Source organism: Garra rufa, chromosome 13 (assembly GCF_049309525.1).
Source record: "Garra rufa chromosome 13, GarRuf1.0, whole genome shotgun sequence".
Classification (NCBI taxonomy): domain Eukaryota; kingdom Metazoa; phylum Chordata; class Actinopteri; order Cypriniformes; family Cyprinidae; genus Garra; species Garra rufa.
Genome location: NC_133373.1, coordinates 44,338,829 through 44,354,874, shown reverse-complemented (window position 1 = coordinate 44,354,874; position 16,046 = coordinate 44,338,829). Strand labels below are relative to the sequence as shown.

General features: G+C 33.4%; 1 protein-coding gene across 1 annotated transcript; it reads right to left on the bottom strand.

The window, feature by feature from the left end:
• Window positions 1-164: 164 nt before the first annotated feature.
• Window positions 165-13,556, bottom strand: aida (axin interactor, dorsalization associated). The gene is made up of 10 exons (XM_073816522.1): window positions 13,291-13,556; window positions 11,093-11,159; window positions 10,896-10,949; window positions 10,720-10,774; window positions 8,193-8,256; window positions 6,733-6,836; window positions 4,548-4,670; window positions 2,462-2,584; window positions 1,651-1,768; window positions 165-1,583 (listed from the first exon to the last, which is right to left on the bottom strand). Exons 1-10 carry the CDS (start codon window positions 13,395-13,397, stop codon window positions 1,487-1,489), a joined length of 912 nt encoding a protein of 303 aa, XP_073672623.1. The 5' UTR covers window positions 13,398-13,556; the 3' UTR covers window positions 165-1,486.
• Between the last annotated feature and the right edge of the window lie 2,490 nt (window positions 13,557-16,046).

Sequence of the window (16,046 nt, the reverse complement as noted above, 5' to 3'; positions counted from 1 at the left end):
ATAAAATGTGTTATCTGACGAACTTTTAGTGACACTATTGCTGTAAATAACTATAACCATCTAATGAAGATTGAACGTTATTAGTTCGCCATTACAGTTAACGTGTTTCCTTGAGGCCAGTCTTATATTGGCTTAAGTAGTCTATATTTATAAAATATTCATGATTCAAGCAGCATTGTCATTTATTAGAAATGAGACATTCAAAAAAGCTGTGTAATAATACACGCCATGATTAAACAACATGATGACGTATAAAGTCTTCACATTCCTGTGACAATAAAACTGATAAAACGAAGCAGTAAAAGTTAGGCTAGTCTCCAAACCGAGCGCTAGCCTAGCCCTCTTAGCCTAGCTCATGTCAAACGTCGTCAGAAATCTTTTAGTAAACTTGGTTAAAAACAGTTTGAGAAACAAATCCTGAAGTACGTAACGTTAATTTTCTCAAACTAATCAGACTGAGCGATTCATCAAAGAGCAAAGTGTGGAGCTAATTACAAATCTGAGATGCTAATGCTGAACATGGTCAAGTTCATATTTACTGGCTTTTCTGATTCATACTGAGTTAAACCTCTGAAATACTATTTAAGGAGGTCACTGTGATATATTTCCAGTGATATTAATAAGCCAAACAACAATTTTAAAGAAAAGTTATGCTAAATTTGCAGCTACCCAACACTTCTGTGGAAAAAACAGTTGATAAACATCTAAATAAATCTCAAAAAACCAACATATTAATATATTTGAGAAGTTTAGTGTTGTTTTTCAGGGATTTCATCGTGTAGTCCATGTATGTAGCATTAGCAAGCGATGCAGATATTCAATAAAAGCAATAAACTTCTGTTAAACAACATTTATAAAGGAATACTTACTCCAAAAGTTAACTTCCTGTCATTATTTAGTCACCCTCACATAATTACAAAATTGTATGCTGTTTTTCCAAAAAACCAAGTTCAAATCAGATTCAATCGATTTTAAGAATCAAACCGCTGAATTGCTTTTAGCAATATCAGATATTTCCACCGAATAACAGTTTAATATTATTATCCAGAGCTTTTGCATGGCTTCAGAAAACATAAAATGGATTATTTGTATGTTTTAAATGCTGCTTTCTTGTTTTAATCTTTATTAGACTGTAAACTAAGATTGCATTTTGGAATTATAACAGCATACAGTTTTGGAAGATAATGGGTGAGCGGTTTCTTTAATGTGATAAAAATATAAAAACCAATGGGGATGTTATATCCAAGTTATATCCATCTGTTTTCATCACACAAAGCATTTGTACACAATTCAGTTTCTGAAACAGTTTCCATTTCAAACACTAGTCTCTGTCTCTCAGATGAAGCGCCACGGAGACATCAGGCTGTGTCCCAAACTTCAGACTGGAGATATGAAGAAAAGTGTCCGATATTGCAAGGAATGTGAGAGGTGATGCACCAAACATATCCGAGAAATATAACCTCTACTGTCAGTCAAAGATCTTTGTTTAGTCTTTGTGCAAAGCCTGGTTAAGGTGCAGGTAAAGTGGTTTCTTCGTCAGGAGGTTGAGTTTTTTCCTTTTGAAGTCAGTCGGTTTCTTGTACCTAAAATCAGATTGTATTAATGATTGAACATAGTAGATGCAACAAACTTTAAATAACTGCTACTCACAGTTCTATAACAATGGGACCTGGTTTGATTTCATCCATTTCCATGAAAGCGAAACACTTTGTGCTAGTGAATCTTTTCTTGGGTTTGTAGTGTTTGAATTCGAAGAAAATAGCTGCGCCTAAAGAAGAGACCAACGCAATAATAATCAAGCACTGAAATATTTCATACACAATTTCTCGAGTTTTCATGCAAGATGTAGATGAGTTTGTTTCTTCATCAGATCATTTCATTACTTGGTCACCAATGGATACCATGCCGTGAATGGGTGCCGTCAGAATGAGAGCTGATAAAAACATCACAAGTTGTCCACACCACTCCAATCTATCAGTTAACATCTTGAGAAGACAAAAGCTGTGTGTTTGTAAGAAACAAACCCATCATTCAGACATTTTAACTAAAACATGAGTCCATAATAAAGCTTCCTCCAGTAAAGAAAAGTTGTTTGGTCTGAATCAGGAGAGAAATATGCACAGTTTAGAAGCCAAAACAGCTCTAAACAAAAATGTTTTTAACTGAAGGAAGTGTTATGATGGATTCACACTTTAGATGGAAGTTAAAAAAGCTTTAATGATGGCTTTGTTTCTTACAAACGTGCAGCTTTTGTCTTCTCAAGATGTTAACTGATGGACTGGATTGGTGTGGATTACTGTGATGTTTTTATCAACTGTTTGGACTCGCATTCTGACGGCACCCATTCGCTGCAAAGGGATCCAATAATGGAAGCTCCAAATCTGATGAAGAAACAAACTCATCTACATCTTCGATGGAGCATATTTTCAACCAGTTTTTGGGTAAACTATCCCTTTAAGACCTTTTGGTAGTTTTTCTAGATGTTTCTGGATCTCCACATCCACGCTAAAATGAATATATGTGTCCTCCTTCCGCGTGGCCACTGGCGTGTCCTGAACCGGGTTCAAGTCTATACCGTTCAGATCTAATCAAAAGGAAATATAAACATGTTAGAAAAATGTTAAGACAGACCTGATATGACATAGGATTAGTTTTAGTTGTAGCCTTTAGTTTTTTTGGAGGAAAACATTTCAGGGTTTCTCTCCATATAGTGGACTTCTATGGTGCCCATGAGTTTGAGCTTTCAAGTGCTCTAAACTATCCCAGCCGAGAAAGAATGGCCTTATCTAGAAACAATTGATTGTTTTCTAAAAATATTACAAATTCTATATTTTTAACCTGAAATGCTCGTTCAAGACAGTTATGGTATGTCAAAAAACTCCCATCTCATTTTCTCCTCTAACTTCAAAATCGTCCAACATCGCTGCAGAAGTACCGACCCAGTAGCCTGGAAAAAATCCAGACCCTAATCTATTAAGATTAAGACCCTAATCTATTAAGATTAAGGGTCTGGCATCGAGCAATGAAAAGGACCTAACTCGAGGGGCGGCACAAAGCATGCATTTGAAACTCTCACTGCACGCAATTGGATAACGCCGCGACCAATCACAACAATACAGTCTGCAAAACAGCAAAAACGTCCTTCTTGCAAAGGAACGATTCGAGCGCGGTTTTCTGTTCATCTTTTATATGAAAAGCCAAGTCTAACTCCTTCATTGTAGCGGCCAAAGCCGTTTCAAACAACTGGTGTTCATCTGTAGCCATCTTTCAATGTTTACTAAATGATTCCTGTCGTCATCAGCTTAGCTCACTTCTGGCCCGCCTACATCAGATACACCGATTTGATTGGTTCCCAGAACTGCTTATGCAATGCAGTAACGTGCATCATTGCTCGATGCCAGAGTGTCTTGCAGAGACGATTCAAATTGTGCTCTCGCGAGACCTCTGGATTTCCAGGGTACCGACCCAGTGTTTACAAAGCAAACGTGTGAAGAAAGTTTTTCTTCTTTTGTCTTTACAACAGTGTTGTTTGTCAACGATGACGAAATCATTTCGTTGACGCCACTTTTTTTCATGACGTTAACGAGACGATGACGAGATAAAAATGGCTCGTTGATGACTAAAACTTGACGAGACGCGTGTTAGTTTTCGTTGACGAGACGAGAATAGACGAAAATGTTAGTGGGTGGTCCGTCAGACATTTCCGCTTATTCTGCATGCCAATTAAAACTTAAAAAGTATCTGACGCTATGGCAAGCCGTTTTAGCATTCCATCCTTGTTTGTCTTTTATGTTCTAAAACATTCCTTCATTATTGTAATTATTGGTGAAAATAGTCGATCCGGAAGCTCACATTGTGTTGAACTAGATCTGCTATTTTCAGAACTTATAAGTGACACTACCCAACAGCAAAATACTTACTGACCTACATTAATTTGTTAAAAGACTACTTTCCCCCCTTTTTTGACTAAAACTAGACTAAAACCTTTTTGACTTTTCGTTGACTAAAATTGGACTAAAACTATCACATATAGAAGTGACTAAAATTTGACTAAAACTTAGAAGCATTTTAGTCCAAAAGACTAAGACTAAGACTAAATCTAAGATGGTTGTCAAAAACAAAACTGCTTTACAAAAAAGGTAAAACAGTGATGTAGAACAATTTTGAAGTTGGAGGAGAAAATGAAATGAGTTTTTCGACATACCCTAACTTTCTTGAACGGGAATACAAAGAGTTGTGCATCACAGAGCTAGACAAGACAAGCATTTGTGGTTAAAAAGTGCATAAACTGTAATTTTTTTTAGAAAATAACCAATCGTTTCACTAGATGGGACCCTTTTTCCTCAGCTGGGATCGTTTAGAGCCTTTAAAGCTGCGTTTAAACTGCATTTTGGAAGTTCAAACTCATGGGCACCATAGAAGTCCACTATATGGAGAGAAATCCTGAAATGTTTTCCTTAAAAAACTATTTCTTTACGACTGAAGGAAAACAGACAAGGGGCTGAGTACATTATCTGTAAGTTTTTGTTCTGGAAGTGAAGCCCTACCTTTAACGCTGACTGTGATGTACGGGTCAATGCACTGTCCTGCGTCTTTCAGACCGATCTTCTCTATCGTCAGCGTCAGCAAAGTCATTCCAGGCTCTGAGGGTAACCGTGGCAACAGTGTACCTGTCAAAGACATCAAACTTTCATTAAAGCTCCACTGAAGTGCCTTGAAACATGCAGCAGTTTTCTGAGGTGACGCAATTTTAACTGAAACAGGAAAACAGGGAGGGACATATCCAACAGCCCTGCCCACTTTTAAAAATAGCCAAAAGCTTCAATGTCTATTTATAGTGTAGGGGGCGGGACACTATGGATTCTAGAGAGCATTTGATTATTTGATTGAGAGTATTTGCCTGATTTTTAAGTAGAGCTGCAAAACAAATAAAATAAAATAGTTGCGATGAATCGATTCAAAATAAAAGTTTATGTTTGCAATCTATGTGTGTGGTAATCTATGTGTGTGGTATTAATGTATGGTTTGTTAGGATAGGACAATATTTGACCGAGATACATCTATTTGAAATCAGAAATCTAAGGATGCAAAAAAATCAAAAAGACTGAGAAAATCACCTTTAAAGTTGTCCAAATTAGGTTCTTAACAATGCATATTACTAATCAAAAATTACATTTTGATATGTTTACAGTAGGAATTTTACAAAAAATCTTCATGGAACATGAACTTTACTTAATTTCTTAATGATTTTTGGCATAAAAGAAAAATCAAAAATTTTGACCCATGCAATGTATTTTTGGCTATTGCTACAAATATACCCCAGCGACTTAAGACTGGTTTTGTGGTCCAGGGTCACATATTTAAAAAAATTTTTTTGAATGTAAACACTTGTGGATCAAAGGCGTTAAGATGTCCACATCAAAAGAAATTTACAAAAGTGACTTTATGTCCATAGAAAGCACATTAAATGCAAGTAAAATGTCTACTTTTAAAGTTTCAAATAGGTTTTTGGAGAATAAAATGTCAAAATTTGGTCGAATTAATGTTACATTGTCATTCAGAGTCACAATATTCCTGTTAAAATTCAAACAACATGCTTATTCTGACTTGTACATATTAAAATATATAAAAGAATAAGGGAGCATGTTACATTTCGTTTTTTTAAAGAAGTAAAAACAATTACTGAAAAATGGACAAAACCTAGGATAGTGGCAAATTTACAAAAGTATTACTTAGTATTTGGGGTGAATGTAATTAGTCTTTTAATGTCATAAATTGATTTTTGTTGCAAAAATGACTGACAAGACTAGCACTGAATGACATTTTAGTAGGTGTCTTCTGTAAATTAGGGGAAAATGTATGATTTTTTGCTCAGAAAAACAAAAACAAAAAGGCAATTAAATTAAACAGAACACTTTTTACAATTTTTTTGGGAAAAACTATTTAAAGCAGTGTTACACTTAATGTATTTTATGCTCAAACCGTATTTTGTCTTTGACCCATATAGAATTTATATGTGACCCTGGACCACAAAACCAGTCTTAAGTTGCTGGGGTATATTTGTAGCAATAGCCAAAAATACATTGCATGGGTCAAAATTTTAGATTTTTCTTTTATGCCAAAAATCATTAAGAAATTAAGTAAAGTTCATGTTCCATGAAGATTTTTTGTAAAATTCCTACTGTAAACATATCAAAATGTAATTTTTGGTTTGTAATATGCATTGTTAAGAACCTAATTTGGACAACTTTAAAGGTGATTTTCTCAGTCTTTTTTATTTTTTTGCATCCTCAGATTTCTGATTTCAAATAGATGTATCTCAGCCAAATATTGTCCTATCCTAACAAACCATACATCAATAGAAAGCTTATTTATTGAGCTTTCATATGATGTATAAATCTCAGTTTTGTCAAATTTAACCTTATGACTGGTTTTGTGGTCCAGGGTCACATATTATATATACATATAAATATTTTACATATAAATCTAACAGATTTTTCCTTGATGTATACATGCATGTGTGTGTATTAATATATACACATAATAAATATACACAGCACACACACATAGTATGCAAACATAAACTTCTTTCTTAAATCAATTAATTGCAACGAATCATTTTGCAGCTCTATTTTCAAAGTTGAAAAATCATATTTAAGGCTGATCATGTCCGTAACAAGAAGTGCATCAAAGTAAGCTCAGCTGAACGTCACACACTATGAAGTGAATCACCTGGAACCCTTGAAGGGAATGACGGAGTTGAACCTGCTCCAGTCCCAGCGTCCAGCTCCTCCTCGAGCTCAAGGTTTTCCTCCTCACCTGGTGCAAGAATCTTCCTAAACACACAGAATTAATGATCAGTCACTGCAGCAGAAAAACTCAAATTCTATTGGAACGAAGTATATTAATATGAGAGCACTAGGGCTGTGCAATTAATCGAAATTCAGTTTCGATTTCTGCTTCACACGATCATGAAAATACAGTAATCGAGATAAAATGGTTATTGCACGCCTTTCCAGCGGTGTGCTTTCGCTCCTCCATAAAAGCCTAATTTCACATGCAAATCATGTAACGTTACTTTCATAAAACAGGATGTGCTTGATTTATTAATGTTTCTTTAATGTTCAGAACTGCTATTCTGTGTATGCGCTCAGAGACAGACACAGACATGTAACTAAAGTTATCTTTTAGCTCAAGGTGCGCCTAAACAGTTAAATACACGCAAAAAAAATTTCAAATTGAGGCGCTTGGTGATTATTCAAGTAAACCCTTGTCAGTTATGTCTTAAATGATCATAAACAGCTATGATACACGTCTAACAGTATATTGGATTCGTGTGGCTCTTAAAGGGGCAACAAATAATATTCCTTCTGCCGTCTCTGTGCTTAATATCAATAAAACGTAAAAATACAAAGAGAAAAATCACTCACTGCTTTTGAATGAAGGACTTTTGTAGTTTTAATAAGAAACAAAGCGTTTAACTCCTTCAGTGAGTTTTATTTTACATTCAAATAATTACGTTTAATTTCTGTAGTAGGCTGTTAGACTACTTTGGACTTGCATAAAAGTATTCAGTATTTATTTTTCATTAGTATCTTTTTCTCTTGTATTGCTATCTTTTTGGACCCAGTCATAATCGTGTTAAATAATCATGATTATTCATCTAAACCATTCTCAGTTATGTCTTAAATGATCATAAACAGTTATGATACACGTCTAACAGTATATTGGATTCGTGTGGCTCTTAAAGGGGCAACAAATAATATTCCTTCTGCCGTCTCTGTGCTTAATATCAATAAAACGTAAGAATACAAAGAGAAAAATCACTCACTGCTTTTGAATGAAGGACTTTTGTAGTTTTAATACGAAACAAAGCATGTTTAACTATTACAGTGAAGACGCTGCTTTATTTTACATTCAAATAATTACATTCAATTTCTGTAGTATTGTTAGACTACTTTAGACTTGCATAAAAGTATTCTTTAAATTAATCACTAATATAAAGTTTTGGACCCAGTCATAATCGTGTTAAATAATCGTGATTACAATATTGACCAAAATAATCCTGATTATGATTTTCGCCAAAATCGAGCAGCCCTAGGAAGCACTATGTTATAAATGGAATGCTGGATTGACCAATCAGCACGCAGAACCGGAACTATCCATTCTATAAATAAACACTAAAGAATTACCTCAAAGGCACTGGTTGGACATCAAAAGGGAAATCTTTGTTGTAAGTCAGAATGTTCTTAATAACTGTGGAGAAACAGAGGAATAGCAGTGATATATAAACTCCTTTTATAGACCACAAAACCTTAAGTCTTAAGTAGCAATACCCAATAATACATTGTATGGGTCAAAATTATCATTTTATCTTTTATGCCAAAAATCATTAGGATATTAAGTACAGATCATGTTCCATGACATTTTCTACCATAAAAATTTTAAATTTAATTTTTTGATTAGTAATATGCATTGCTAAGAAATTCATTTGGACGACTTTGCAGGCGATTTTCTCAATATTTAGATATTTTTGCACCCTTCGATTCCATCTCGACCGAATACTGTCCTATCCTAACAAACCAAACATCAATGGAAAGCTTATTTATTCAGCTTTCAGGTGATTTCTAAATCTCAATTTCCAAAAATGGACTGGTTTTGTGGTCAGAGTCACATATTAGACTTTTTTTTAATGCAACAATTTACTGAACCTTTAGACCAAATATAAACAAGTTTGCATGTGTGTGTTTTTTGTCTTATTATATTTTACACATCAGGTTTGTATGAAAATAATAGTGAAAATATGCAATTTGGTGCAGATGCTGATATTTATATGGACAAAAGGTGATTACATTTTATATACAGTGGTATGCGAAAGTTTGGGAATCCCTTGTAGAATCTGTGAAAATGTGAATAATTTTAACAAAATAAGAGAGATCATACAAAATGCATGTTATTTTTTATTTAGTACTGTCCTGAGTAAGATATATTACATCAAAGATGTTTACATATAGTCCACAATACAAAATAATAGCTGAAATTATTAAAATAACCCCCTGCAAAAGTTTGAGAAACCTTAGTTTTTATTACTGTGTGTGGTTACCTGGACGATCTACGATTGTTTTTTTGTTTTGTGATGGTTGTTCACGAGTCTCTTGTTTGTTCTGAACAGTTAAACTGAGCACTGTTCTTCAGAAAAAATCCTTCTTCATTTTCCAGCATCTTTTGCATATTTGAACCCTTTCCAGCAGTGACTGTATGATTTTGAGATCCATCTTTTCACACTCAGGACAACTGAGGGACTCAAACACAACTATTAAAAAAGGTTCAAACATTCACTGATGCTCCAGAAGGAAACACGATGCATTAAGAGCCGGGGGGTGAAAACTTTTGAACAAAATGAAGATGTCAGTTGTCCTCAAATTTTTCTTCTTTTGCTGAAATATCATTTTTTTTTTTCCATTTAGTACTGCCTTTCGTTACTACTTGCATGTTTCCCGGAAGACAAATTAAGTACAATTTACCTTGATCTTCAAATTCAAAAAGTTTTCACCCCCGGCTCTTAATGCATCGTGTTTCCTTCTGGAGCATCAGTGAATGTTTGAACCTTCTTTAATAGTTGTGTTTGAGTCCCTCAGTTGTCCTCAGTGTGAAAAGATGGATCTCAAAATCATACAGTCACTGCTGGAAAGGGTTCAAATATGCAAAAGATGCTGGAAAATGAAGAATCTGCAGGACCTGAAGGATTTTTTCTGAAGAACAGTGCTCAGTTTAACGGTTCAGTGTAAAATATCTTACTCGGGACAGTACTAAATAAAAAAAATAACATGCATTTTGTATGATCTCTCTTATTCTGTTAAAATTATTCACATTTTCACAGATTCTACAAGGGATTCCCAAACTTTCACATACCACTGCAGACACTGACATAAAGTGATGTAAATATCAGTGGTCGCCCAATATCTCCAATAATATGTCTTAGTAAGATGGGATTGAAATGATCCAAACATATAATGCAATGCAATCCAATTCTGATTGAGAGATGAACAAATAAATGTTCCTCAAATGATTAGATGAACACAAATAAAGATATTTTGAAGGATGTGGATAACTAAAAATAAATCAAAAACTATGAAGACCAGCAACTGTTTGGTTACCCACATTCTTCAAAATAAGTTTTGTTTAACATGTTTTATTTAAAAAAAAAAACTTGAGAATGAGTTAATGATGACAGAATTGTAATTTTTGGGTGATGGTTAGCTAATAAAAAACTAAGCTTTCAACTGAAGAACTTTAATACAGTTGCTTTAATTAAAGTCAGTGTATAATCTATGTATACAGTGTTTGATTTATATTTGTTCATTCAATTTCTTGAATGCTACTGCTAAATACACCTACTGTACCTGAACATTTCTGTATTTGTAACTAAGCATATCTTTAATTTTTTCTAACAAAGATTAAAAAATGACAAGGATTTTTTATCCAGGCCCAATTTGCCCTAACATCTGCCATTATTTTTATTTTATATTTTGTTACCTTTTAAGGCTTTGAAACAGTGAATTAGTCCGGCTGTACTGCTCAGACAACTTGCAAAATAGTAAAACCAACATCACAAAGAATCATGATAAAATCGTGATATTTCTGAAAAAATCGTGATATGACATTTTTCATATTGCCCACCCCTAAATTAGACTAAAAGTTGTGTATTAATGTACATACTGGGCTCCAGCTTTTTCAGGTCTTCCAACTTGAACTCCTCTTGAGATTGTGTGCACTGACAAAGACAAACAGCAGAATCAGTTGAACTAGATTTGGACATTTTCTGAAGAAACTGTCAGTAATGAACTCTCAGCTCATCTGATGATCATTAAGATTCATTTCATAACAATACTAACCTGTAAGGCTGCACTTCGCATTTCAAGGCATGTTGCGAACTTCCCCAGGGTTTTCTGAAAAAATAATAATTTATATTCATATTTTAAGATAGCAAGACACCAGAGCACAAAAAAAGAACAAATATCTAAATAATAAATAGAATTTAAAACGTGGAATTGCTTTTGCTGTAATGTTAACCTCTGGGAAACAGACTTACCTTCTGTTCCTCTGTGAAATCATGAGAGTTTGACGACTGCACTTCTTTCTGAAGCTGCCTTGCGAGTCTGATGAAACATCACAATCATTGCTTACAAATCAGGCTTGTGCACAATTCAGAATTGAACTGAGAATGACTCCTAAATTCCAATTCAATTCTTGAATTTGAATTGATGTAAAAAACAGGATCTAGAATTACAATTCGAATTCGAAAGGAAGCAGAATTGCAATTCAATACAAACTCAAAGAAATTCAAATACATAAGTGAAGTGTTTAACAATGAAGCTTTACAATATATGTCAGATATGATTTCATTACATATTCTATAAATGATATTAGTTTGAACTACTTGTACAGATTACATTGTGTTGTTTGATTACTTTGAAATGAAAATTACATTTTGAACAAAACTAATCAAACTTTGAGGGAGTACTTTATTTCAAGAATTTGATCATTATATGTTGGAACAAAATGTATGCAGGGTTGAGGAGTGACTAGTTATGTGTAATGAAATTAATATGCTATTAAATTACAAAATCAATGTAATTGTATGTGAGATTCAACACATACTTTCTGTTGTATGACTGTGTGGAATGTCTTTGAATTGCCATGAATTTAATTCGACTTCCTGTCATTCCAACTCCAATTCAAATTCAACTTCCTGTGGGGCGGAGTCAATTCAATTCAAATTCAACTTCCTGTGGGGCGGAGTCAATTCAATTCAAATTCAACTTCCTGTGGGGCGGAGTCAATTCAATTCAAATTCCAACTCATGAATTGAATGGCGGCCAATTCTGAATGGCCTGTTCAAAAGTTAACATCCCCTTGATTTTTAATACTGTATTGTTACCTGAATGATCCACAGCTGTTTTTTTTTTTGTTTAGTGATAGTTGTTCATGAGTCCCTTGTTTGTCCTGAACAGTTAAACCTTCACAAAAATCCTTCAACCCCCACAAATTCTTTGGTTTTCCAGCTTTTTTGTGCATTTGAACCCTTTCCAAAAATAACTGTATGATTTTGAGATCCATCTTTTCACATTGAGGACAACTGAGGAACTCATATGCAACTATTACAGAAGGTTCAAACACTCACTGATGCTCCAGAAGGAAAAACCATGCATTAAGAGCCGGGGGTGAAAACTTTTGGAATTTGAAGATGAAGGGTACATTTTACTTATTTGGTCTCCTGGGAAACATGCAAGTATCTTCTGTAGCAAAAAAAAAAAAAAAAAAAAAAAAAAAAGATATTTAGGCAAAATAAGAAAAACATACACATCTCCATTCTGTTCAAAAGTTTTCACCCCCGGCTCTTAATGCATGTTTTTTCCTTCTGAAGCATCAGTGAGTGTTTGAACCTTCTGTAATAGTTGTATAGGAGTCTCTCAGTTGTCCTCGGTGTGAAAAGATGGACCTCAAAATCATACAGTCATTGCTGGAAAGGGTTCAAATACACAAAAATGCTGGAAAACCAAAGAATCTGTGGGACCTGAAGGATTTTTCTAAAAAAATAATTCAACTACACAACAACAACACAGTATTAAGAATCAAACTATAAACTATTATTTTCTCTTGTGGACTACATGTAAACATCTTCATGTGAAATGTCTTATTCAGGTCAGTGCTAAATAAAAAAAATAACATGCATTTTGTATGATCCCTCTTATTTTGCTAAAAGAGTGAACGTTTTGCACAGAATAAATAATAAAAGTCCTTTTCTTTACAGACAGTAATGCAGTTGTTGACACAAAGAAATGCACATTAAATCCACGAATAAAATGCAAAAGTCAAAAGTAGGGTGTGAAGAACAGACACACTGAATCTGTTGTCAGCACTGACCTAAATGGCATGAGTTCAGATTGAGACAGTGAAACTCCACCCAGTGCTGGAGGGTGTGGCGCGCAAAATAATGCAAACAGGCTGTCAAACACTCAACACTTATTTATTTACTCACCGCATCTCATGGATATGCATTTCATGCATCAAATCAAACAATGCACATTACAAATAAATCTATGTGACGGAAAAATAAATTGCAACTTTATGTACTTGCAATGTATCACTTAACCATGTAACGTTAAGTTCTGTTTGTATTTGTATTCTTTGAAGAAAAAAAAAAAACACCCGTTCACTTTTAACAAGCTCTGATCCACAGATCGACAAATACGTATTTTTTATTTTTGATAAAAATGCGCAACTTACATTTGATATTCATCGATGGCTTCCACCAGCTGCCCCCACGAATCAAAGTCCGTGCCCTTTCTAAAACTCGCGTGCCATTTCTGGACGGTCTTGGTGACATCTGACATCTTGTCGGGTTAAAGTTGCGCGAAAGCTCGGGGCTCTGACATCGCTGGTGAAGTTTTATCTCCAGCGCCGCATTGTTGCGCACCGCCGGGGAAACGCACTGGGCTCCGGATGCACCGGTGGCACCGCCACACACCGACACAGGCCTGATGCGAGTGCAACCGAACTACCTGCGACTGCGCCGGAAGACGCCTAGTGACGCTTTCAAAATAAAAGTCACGTTTCCCGTTCAAAAATACAGCAGACGCTACTTGACCTGACAAAGAGGAACAGTACACCCAGAATCTCCTTGATAATTTGTACTCATTTTTGCTGTTAGAATGAGACCCTCACCCTTCTTGTTTATTTATTTATTTATTTTTTTTCTGTTTTTTTTTTTCAATTTGATGTATCAACACTAGCAATATGTGTTAATTTTTTGAAATGTGCCGATAAAGTTTGTATTTGAATTATACACAATAAAAAAAAAAAAAAAAAAAAAAAAAGAAGAACAGTACTTTTTTCTTTTTTATTGCAAAAATGTACATAACGACACAGGGAACAAACATAAGGAACAACCATCATTAATACTAAAAATAATTTAAAAAAAATTATATTTACAACATTATAGTAAGAATAAGGGAAAAGAAACACACACACACACACACACACACACACACACACACACACAAAGAGCAAGAATCAACAGAAAAATATCAAATAAAGTATATTACAATAATAAATATTTGGAGATAGAGAGGCAAAGAGTTTCAGACTTTCTATTTAGATTTTTTAAATACTTAAAACTCTGAAACATTTTTACAAACTCACAAAGAAATAGATTAAAGGAGGGCTTACATGTTTTCCATTTACATATATGAATATGATATTTACCCAGGAACAGTACTTTTACTTAATTAACTTACTCATTCTATTGACCAAATTTCACATTCATAAGTATAAATTTACTAATAAAAAACAAATGGTTTTGTTGACTGACATATATATTTATATCGACAGTATTCAAGACTCTGAATAAGAAAGCGTTAAGAACTTTGAAAGTCTGTGAATTTTACAATGTTTATTTGATTTTGTATATGCATACATGTATGTATATCTTGTATTTTGTTTTTGAAGTTTAATACTTTCCTCCCTTGGCAACTATTTTTGTTTGTTATTTGTCTTTTTATCTTTTTTTTCTTTTGCTTTTTTTTCATTTTTGATAACATATGTTATTATTCTTTGAATAAAAAAAGAAAAGAAAAAACAGACACTATTTGACGAGAGAGGGCGCTGACTGTTTTTAATCGCATCCGAAATAAAAGTTTTGTTTATGTATGTGTGCTGTTTATTTATTATGTGTATATAAATGCACACACATTCATATACACTGCCGCTCAAAAGTTTGGGATCAGTAAGACTTGTAATGTTTAAAAAAAGTCTCTTATGCTCATCAAGACTGCATTTATTTGATCAAAAACACAGTAAAAAGTAATATTGCAAATATACAATATAAAATATAAAATATTACAATATAAAATAATGGTTTTTATTTTAAAGTACTTTAAAATATAATTAATTTCTGTGATGCAAAGCTGAATTTTCATCAGCTGTTACTTCAGTCTTCAGTGATTATTAGACATTATTAGAATTATCAATGTTGGATTGTTTATTTTTTTTGAAACCTGTGATTTTGAAGGATTCTTTGGTAAATAACAAGTTAAAAAGAACAGCATTTATTCAAAATATAAATCTTTTCTATCAATGTAAATCTATGCTATCACTTTTTTTATTAATTTAACACATCCTTGGTGAATAAAAGTATTAATTTCTTTCACAAAAAGAAATAATAAAAATGTACTGACCCCAAACTTTTGAACAGTAGTGTATATTGTTAGAAAACCTTTCTATTTTAAATAAATGCTGTTCTTTTGAACCTTTATTGATCAAAGAATCCTGAAAAAAAGTATCACAGGTTCCAAATAAATATTAAGCAGCTCAACTGTTTCCAACATTGATAATTTTAATTATAAATCAGCATATTAGTATGATTTCTGAAGGATCATGTGACACTTAAGTCTGGAGTAACAGCTGATGAAAATTTGGCTTTGTATCACAGGAATAAATTACATTTTAAAATATATTCATTTAGAAAATAGTTATTTTAAATTTAAATTATTTTACAATATTATTTTTTCCTGTATTTTTCTGTTTTTATTAAATAAATTCAGCCTTGATGAGCATAAGAAACGTCTTTAAAAAACATAAAAAATCTTACTGATCCCAAACTTTGGGATTTGTGAACCTGGATCATAAAACCAGTCATAAGGGTTTTTTGAAATTGAGATTTATACATGATCTGGGTTGTTTAATAAATAAGCTTTCCATTGATGTATGGTTTGTTAGGATAGGACAATATTTGGATGAGACACAACTATTAAAAAATGGAATCTAAGAAAATCTGAGAAAATCACCTTTAAAGTTGTCCAAATAAAGTTCTTAGCCATGAACATTACTAATCAAAACTTTTTGATATATTTACAGTAGGAAATTTACAAAATATCTTCATGCAACACACTTATTATTTTTTTTGGCATAAAAGAAAAATCAATAATTTTGACCCATACATGTATTTTTTGGCTATTGCCACAAATATACGACGGTTTTGTGGT